Here is an 8,401-nt window from a genome sequence, read left to right as displayed (position 1 = left end):
TGTCCAATGTCCTCCCTAGCTCAAGCATTCTGCTCACATCGTCTTCCCCCGCCTTTTAGCAGACACATCCATACCCCTCTAGTCACAAACAGGTGATCTTTCTGGGCAGCAAACTTGATCTGCTAAGCTTAAGACCTTGAAACAAAGGCAACAGAGGCACAGCCAGCAGCTCAGTCCTCCTCCAGTGTCCCCACCTCCCTCAGCTTTTCCTGCCTCCCCAGCACCAGCGGCGGTGGGGTGTCCTATTCTGCCCTCATCCTGTCACTCTCCTAAAGGTCAAAGCTGTTCCTTTTCTGCTCTTGCTGCTCGAGTATATTAGACAGGACCAGTGTGTCAACTACCTGGCCATTTAATGCCTTCCCTCCCAATTTGGATGCTTCTGGACGCCGTTTTGTCTCAGGTGCGCCTGTCTGGCTTGTTCTCTCCCCCTACTTGTACCAGCCCTTTCCCAGGGAGCCTCTTCTCTGGAGGTGGCTTCAGGATAGACCAGGTGGGAGGATGCTTTGAAGGCAGCTTCATCCCATCAGAGTTCCCTTCCTTACACACACTCACACTCACACACATTCTTCAACCTGTAGGTATCCTATGAGCAAGGGCTTCATGGATCTCAGAGGAATTTAATGATTTTATTTTATTTCTTAGAGCTGGGACATTATTGAAATGTGCCCCTGGCTTTCCCAGGACACTTGTAGGTTATGTGGTACTCCCCTGGCCTTGAGTTTTCTGAAGCTGTGACATCAGCTCGCACCATCCACCTGCCTCTTCCAGTCCCCACCCCATCCCTAACCCAGACCCACCAAATAGAATTCCTGGATATCTTAGATCTAGAACCCCAAACTTGAAGGCTGGGAAGGGACCTAAGAATAACTTACACAATTCCAAATGTAATAGCAACAAGAATTTCTGAGTTCTTTTCTGCCAGGTAAGAGTAACCTGAATAACTCTGGATAACTGCCAGATGGTCGTATGAAAAAAAAAAGGAGACCAGGAGCTTCCTTTTCTGGTCGTTCTTCCTCCTAGAATCATACTGCCCTTCCACCCCACTCTGATGATGACAGTCACCCATCCCAGAAGAGTAACTTGCAGGAAAGGTTTCTATTCAGGATACTGCTTAGTACATGACAGAGAGCAAACCAGGGGGCAAAAATATACTGGTCCCTGTAGCTTGTTTAGAACCTAGTCCATGGGGTGAGTCAGACAACCGGACAATATAACTTTCCTTTGGCCTAACAGCTCCTCCCCAACAACCCCAGCAGCACAGTTCCTAGAAAGAAATCTGCAACTGTGAGTGGAGAAGGCGACCTGCCCGTCTTCAGAGCCCAAACCTTATTAATACTTTGACGTTGCAAGGAAGTAAGGGGAGCAAACCAATTAAGACTTTTAGGTTTGGGGGTCCGTGTCGAGTGGTGCTCAGCTCTTGGTAGACCATGAGGGGCAGGGGATTGAACTCCACACTCCAACCTGGAACTCTTGCATGCAAAGCATATGCTCCAGCCCTTTCAGCTCTTGCTCCAGCCTAGCAATGCAACTAGACTGAAGACAATGTGATAGGTAAACTGGGGTGAGGTGGGGAGCAGAATGAAGATGCTGACTTGTCAGTTCAGCCCCCAGAGTTCTACAAAGAGCAGTTTTTCCGGCCATGCAGAAGTCAACACACTCCCCTTGCAAAGAAGCTCTGTGTATTGGGTGCAACAGTTCTGGGGTCTCTATATAAATAATATACAAAACCCAACAGCTCAATGCCTCACATTAACAAAAATAATAAAAACACATTAAAAATGGAGCCTGAGGGAGAAGGCCTGATCACTTCTGGTTCTAGCCTGGGAAGGGGAGTAGGAATAAGGGTGGGAACGTCCAGTGCACAAGTGTTTCCTCTGTGCTGCTCAGTAGCGTCCAAACATGTTGGTATTAGGCTGTGGCTGAGTATCTGTGGGAAAGAAAAACAGAGACCTTTAGAGGTGGGAGCCCAAGCAAGAGCATGAGCCTACCAGGATGAACCTACAGGAGCATGAGATCTACTCAGGTACCCAAATTGAGGAATATAAAGTAGACTATTCCCATCACGGCCTGGGCATGAAGATCTGAACTGCCTCCACCTCAGCCCTCCTGCCACTGCCCCTTGCTTCCACGGTGTTCCTTGGGAAGGAAATCTTGCTTACTGGAAAGCTGCTGCTGGAGCTGTCGGACCAAGGCCGCTGTCTGTTGCTGCTGCTGCGTCTGCTGAAGCCCTTGGCGCTGAAACTGAGGAGGAAAAGTCAAGTGGAAGACAGACCTTACAACACTAACTCCTTCACAACCTTCATCCCCTGCTTGAAGCCTCCTTTTTCATTGTTCTTTGTTTTTGTTTTTTTTTTTTGAGGGACCATATCCAATGGTGCTCAGGACTTACTCATGGTACTGTGTTGGGGAATCACTCATGACAGTGCTAAGGGATCATGAGGTCCCAGGAATTGAACCAGGGTCAGCTGCATGCAAGGCAAGCAAGCACCCTAGCCACTCTGGCCCACTTCAACCGTTATCAGAGAGTCACATCTCATCTTGCCTCTCTGCCATATTGTACACTGCCTTAGCCCAATTCTCTAGTTGCATGTGTGTCCAACCTGGGCAGCTGTCACTGCCCAAAAAGGGGCTCTGTCAGCTACCTGGGGCTGAGACTGGGGCTGGGGCGGAGCCGCCTGCTGCTGCTGTTGCTGCTGCTGATGTGCTTGCTGTTGCTGTGGCTGCTGCAGCTGCTGTGGCTGCTGTGGCTGTTGCTGCTGCTGCTGCTGCTGCTAGGAAAACAGGAAAGAGACTTGTGAAGGACAGCTAGGAGCATAGCCACAATGATGAGGGAATGGGGACAGAGGCAAGAGGAATGGGGCAGGAACTCTGCACTACTGTTCCCCCTTCTCAGACCTAGAGAAAGAAGCCCATGTTGAGTCTCCATAAGACATGTTCCACCTTTCTTCCCCCCAGGATACCCATAAAATGAAAGGGGGAGACTAGAAGGAACAGCATACGTCCCTTGTATATGCATAAGACTTTGCTGGGTGCTTGCCATACACCTACATTCCATCCTGGTACTCCTCAGGAAGCATTTGTGCTTATTCCTCTTCCTGGAATTTCCAGGTACCAGGAAAAATCCCAGGGTCTCACCCGAAGGATCTGCTGCTGCTGCTGCTGCCGGATGTGGTACTGTTGTTGCTGCTGCTGCTGCTGTTGTTGCTGCTGTTGTTGCTGCTGTTGTTGCTGTTGTTGCTGTTGCTGCTGTTGTTGCTGCTGCTGCTGCTGCTGCTGCTCAGGCAAGATGGAGGTTGATCGAACAGACGCTTGGACTCCCTGGGCACTCAGTGGAGTCATGGTACCTATCATGGGTGCCTGCTGCAGTGTCTGGTGTGAAAATCTATAAAGATAAATGGTCCAGAGATCAAATCCTGGGGCAGGGCAGCTGTAGTGGGGAGAAGAGTAAGCCCCAGGTCCTGAATCTGAAATAAATGTCCAAGTCACTTCATTCAACTTCTTGTCACTAACCCATTTGGTTAGTATCTAGATGAAGACAAGGGCAAAGACAACATCCTATTTTAAGAACTCATAACCTAAAAGGTACAGATGTTTTCTGTTGTTTAGTTATTTTCCTTGTATGAAAATGAAGAAGGGGACAAGAAAAAGGGGGGAATGAAGTGGGCCAGAGAAATAGTACAGAGGGTAGGATGCTAGCTTGCTGCTGCTATTTGGCCAGGGATGGAGCTCAGCAGTAGAGCATTTGCCTTTCCTGTCTTGAGGTCCTAGGTTTGATCTCCAGCAACTTACACCCTCCACACCCACAATGAAAAAGTCTTTGTACATATGGGTATTTTATCCTCAAAACACGGATTCATGGGCCAGAAAAATAAAACAGCAGGTAGCGAATTTGTCTTGCACCGAGGTTCAATCCCCAGCATACAATCTGGTCCCCTGAGCACTGCCAGGAGTAATTTCTGACTGCAGAACCATAAGTAACACCCAAGCATCACCAGCTGTGGTCCAAAAAACAATAAAAATACCAACCCAAAACCAAAACCAGGGATTCAGGTTGCTTTGTTATTGTTGCTGGTATTGTTCCTTGCTAACTCCTTAGTGCTTCCTTTATTCTACTCTGTTTATCATTTCAACAGGCTACTGACTACCCCCTATCTTTAACCTTCTCATCTTCCCCAGGCACTCACATTCCGTATTTAATTTTCTTTTGTTTTGGGCTACACCTGTTGGTTCTTGGGTGGTGTCATATAGGGTGCTGGGGATCTGACACAGGTTAGCTACATGCAAGGCATGCTGTTTATTATCACTCCAGCTCTCACATTCCATATTAAGCTCTCAACAGGTCTATCATCCCAATTTCCCTTTTCTGGAATTCTGTCTCAATCTGCACAGGCACTTGGGCACCTCTTTCAACCTGCCAATTCCTGGGCATTCTGCCCCTACTCCCCTGGAAAGAATTTTATATTCCCTTTTTAATAATCTTCTCCTCCTGTTCCCAATCATGCCATTCATTTCTGTACCCATGGCTCTGTTCACACTGAAACCTCTTATCTGGAATGCTGTTCCTATGTCTTCTCTCCAGTTCTCCTTCATGAAACTTTCTCTAATGGCTCAGATCTACCATGCTGAATCCTTTAGCAGAATCACTGCTACACTTCACACCACACAGGTGCACAGCTGACTATAGTTCCCTAAATGTTTTTGGTTGAGTTTTATCTCCCCAATTACAGTTCATTTTTTGGGTGATGAAGGATTTTTATAAATTTTGTGTTTGGGGGTTATATCTGGATATGTTCAGCAGTCGCTCACTCCTGGTGGTGCTGGAGGACAATGCAGTGCCAAGGAACAAAACTGAAACTTTTACCTACAAAGCTTGCTCTCAGCCCATGGTGCTAGTTCTCTAGCCCAGGACTCTGGTTTTTTGTTTGTTTGTTTGACTTTGGGTCACAACCGTCAGTGCTCAGGGGTTACTCCTGGCTCAGAAATCACTCCTGGAAGGCTTGGGGGACCATATGGGATGCTGGGATTCTAATTACTGTCCTTCTGCATGAAAGGCAAATGCCCTACCTCCATGCTATCTCTCCAGCTCCCACTCTTTTTTTTATGTCTCTTTCCCCACCTACCACAGAACCTGGTGGTAGCCACAAAGAGTGAAAATCAATAATTATAAGCGCAGAACTCTTCTTCTGGCCCACCCTGCCATTTCAAAAATCCTAAACTACAGAGCCTCAAAACACAATTTCTTTTTTTTTTTTTCGTTTTTGCGTCACACCTGGCAGTGCTCAGGGGTTACTCCTGGCTCTTTGCTCAGAAATCGCTCCTGGCAGGCTCAGGGGACCTTATGGGATGCCGGGATTCGAACCACCGTCTTTCTGCATGCAAGGCAAATGCCTTACCTTCATGCTATTTCTCCGGTCCCACAATTATAGCATCTTAACTGAGGCTCATCTCATGATCAGCAAGCATAGTGGGAGAACATGGATTTTGGTACATTCTGGTATTAAGTGGTTCTAATACTACCTTGATGGCTCCTTACTATACAGTGCATCTAAGAGCTCTATATCTTTCCTTTATCAAAGTTGTACAAATGATTTCCCCTCTCTGGCCTTAAAGAAATGTTGGGGAGCTGGAGTGATAGCAAAGTGGTAGTGTGTTTATCTTCCACACTGCTGACCTGGGACGCACCCGAGTTCGATTCCTGGCATCCCACATAGTCCCCCAATCCTTCCAGGAGCAATTTCTGAGTGCAGAGCAAGGAGTAACTCCTGAGTGCTGCCGGATGTGGCCTCCAACTCAAACAACAACAACAAAAAATAGAATTAAAGAAATGTTGGGCAAGTGAATTTGAGAGTGGTAACCAGGGTTGTTTCCCATACCAGCTTTCTGTGGCAAGTGGCCAGTTAATGAAACATTTTTTCAGTTTTTGTTTTTGGACCACACCCAGCAGCGTTTGGGCATATTCCTGTCTATGGGCTTAGGAATCACTCCTGAAGGGCTCAGAGGGAATATTCGGGGTGCCAAGGATCAAACCCATGTGGGCTATATGGAAGGTAAACACCCTACCTGCTGTAATATTGTTCTGGCCCCCAGATACAAATCTTTGAGACCTTATTTATGTTGGTGCTGGGGATAGAATCAGGGCCCCCCCATGTGAGGTATACACTTTGTTCTGTTACTAAGCCACATTTTCTGCCCCCTCAAGCATTATTGTCCTTTCCAAAAATTCCAGCTATTCACCACCTGTAGGCACAGGTTTTCCCAATTCAAATATCCTTGGGTCAGGGAGATAGTTCCACAGGATAGAGCTGCAAGAGACCTTGTCTTTCTCCCTGACAACACATACCCACCTTGCACAGTACTGCCAGGGACAACCCCTGAGTAAAAAGCCAAAGTAGCCCCTAAGCATTGCCGTGTACCCTGCTATCACCTCCCAAATATCCAAAACCACCTTGTCCTAAAAAACCAAGTCAAATATTCTAAGGCCCCTCTTTTCTCTTGGGTACCTTTGAGCGGAGGTGAGCCCATGTCCATAGGCCGGGGCCTGCTGGTGTACATAGCCACTGGGCCGTTGCTGCAGGTGGCGAGTAGGATCTACAAGAGTAGGATTGGTAGAAGGGTGGGTGCTCTGATAAGATTGGCTGGAGTAGTTGGGGGGCACCATGGTACCTGCAGGGCCTGCGTGCTGCTGTAATCCCACATGAGAAACATATGGAGTATAGCCCTAAAGGGAAGGAGAGGGAGGGAGTCAGGGCTGAACTAAGTGCAATCACCTGCCCACCTCCTACTACCCTGACTCTCCCCACTTTGCACTCTTACCTGGGAAGTCTGCAAACCGTAAGAAGAGCTAGGAGTCATTTGATGGACAGATGACTGGCCCAATATCCCCTGACTCTGCTAAAAGGCAAAAGGAGAATGACTCAAATTCAGTCAATACCTCCCCGGTCTCGTTTCCTGTGGCATCCATTCTGCATGCTGTGGTGAAGATGCCAACTAGCTCTATGACCCTGTGCCCCACCCCAAACTCTTCTCCCTGCTGGCCCTCCCTACTGCCCCTCTCACTATCTTTGCCTGGAGCTGCTGGCGAAGGCGCTGTCCCTGCGGCACTGCAGGTTGCTGCTGTCGGTACACAGAGGTCTTGTAAGAAGAAGGCTCTAGCCCCATGACGCCAGTCATGGTTGCAGGTAGCACACTGGGATATGGCGGCCGAGTTGTCAGCTTTTGCAATGGCAATCGCACGGGGCGGTAGGGGTCCACACGGGGACCACCTACAAAGAGAAAGCAGAAGATTGAGGTCTGATGGCCTGTGGCGCACCCTCCCTGCATGGCATCCTAATCCTGATATGCAGATGGATCACCTCAGAGAAGTGGCATCAGCTCCCTGGGTCAGAAGAAACTATACTCATTCCTAACAGCTAGTACCCACCTGCAGGCAGTGGCTGGTTCTGGGCATACAGGCCTAAGGAGCCCTGCCGGTAGCTCAGGTGTGGCATGGAGCTGGGGTTAGCATGGTGCAGGAGGTCTGCTGGCACTGAAACACCAAAGGGAGTACTCCGGCCTGGGCCCATGCTGTAGTCCTGTGAGAAGGGCAGAAGTTAAGTGAGCTACAGCTAAAGTGGGTACGCACAATGTGGGGGGACATCAGGGAAGAGAAGAGAAAGCAGCATGGTTAATTTCTGTCATTCTAACGGCACCGTATTCTCTCTCATACTCCCCACCACCACCACAGACACTCGCAAAGCAGAAAGTGAAATGAGTTCCAAAGGCAGAGCAGGGAATATTAGATAGCTCCAGGGACTGAGCACATGTGGGATGTCTGGGTTTCATCCCTGGTACTGCATATCCCCTGTCCTAGCAATACCAGGGCCACACCTGACTATTGGGTATGTAGTTCTTGAGTACTGCAGAGTGTGACCCCAAAGCAAACCAAAAGAGAGTCCTAAAGACAGTCTGTGAAGAAGCATAAGAAGGTAGAAAGAGGGTGATGTGAACAGCACCAACCTCTGTCTTTGCAGTTGTCTGAGTGCGCTTTTTGCTTTTGGTGGACTTCTTTTTACGCTCCTCGGTGGTGGGTGGAGCAGCCCCAGATTTGTCAGCTTTGGGGGGCTCTGGAGCCTTTTTCTCCGGCTCCAGCAGGGTGGGTACAGAGGGCTCTTCATCCTCTGGTGGCAGTGGCAGTGGTTCCAGGTAATAGGTCCGGGGCCGGGGCCTCAGATGTGTGTGATATAGCAGCAACCTCTGTTGCTCCTCCCCGCGGGCCACCCTCCGGTCAACCCGGACAGTTCCAAACCAGCCCCACGAGAGGGGTGCTGATGGCTTCAGCCCCTCAAAAAGATCCCAGGGAGAGATTTTCTGTTTGGTGGATACCTGGAGACCCTGCTTGAGAAAAAGAGTACCAAGTAACTGC

General features: G+C 48.9%; 1 protein-coding gene across 4 annotated transcripts in view; it reads right to left on the bottom strand.

Moving 5' to 3' along the window:
- Window positions 1-1,758: 1,758 nt before the first annotated feature.
- MED12 (mediator complex subunit 12) overlaps window positions 1,759-8,401 on the bottom strand; it is a 29,647-nt gene continuing 23,004 nt past the window's right edge. The window contains exons 37-46 of one of the 4 annotated variants that reach the window (XM_049767399.1): window positions 7,996-8,370; window positions 7,421-7,571; window positions 7,057-7,262; window positions 6,814-6,891; window positions 6,664-6,718; window positions 6,501-6,588; window positions 3,136-3,382; window positions 2,643-2,768; window positions 2,160-2,241; window positions 1,759-1,927 (exon numbers count right to left, since the gene is read on the bottom strand). In XM_049767399.1, the coding sequence (XP_049623356.1) occupies window positions 1,884-1,927; window positions 2,160-2,241; window positions 2,643-2,768; window positions 3,136-3,382; window positions 6,501-6,588; window positions 6,664-6,718; window positions 6,814-6,891; window positions 7,057-7,262; window positions 7,421-7,571; window positions 7,996-8,370 (1,452 nt within the window). In that variant the 3' untranslated portion in view covers window positions 1,759-1,883. Of the gene's footprint in view, window positions 1,928-2,159; window positions 2,242-2,642; window positions 2,769-3,135; window positions 3,383-6,500; window positions 6,719-6,813; window positions 6,892-7,056; window positions 7,263-7,420; window positions 7,572-7,995; window positions 8,371-8,401 lie in introns of all 4 variants that reach the window. The other 3 variants (XM_049767396.1, XM_049767397.1, XM_049767398.1) reach the window with 3 other exon arrangements.

The sequence above is a fragment of the Suncus etruscus genome, chromosome X, assembly GCF_024139225.1.
Source record: "Suncus etruscus isolate mSunEtr1 chromosome X, mSunEtr1.pri.cur, whole genome shotgun sequence".
In the NCBI taxonomy this organism is placed as follows: Eukaryota; Metazoa; Chordata; class Mammalia; order Eulipotyphla; family Soricidae; genus Suncus; species Suncus etruscus.
Note: the sequence above shows the minus strand (reverse complement) of the source record. Positions and strands in the feature narration are given on the sequence as shown.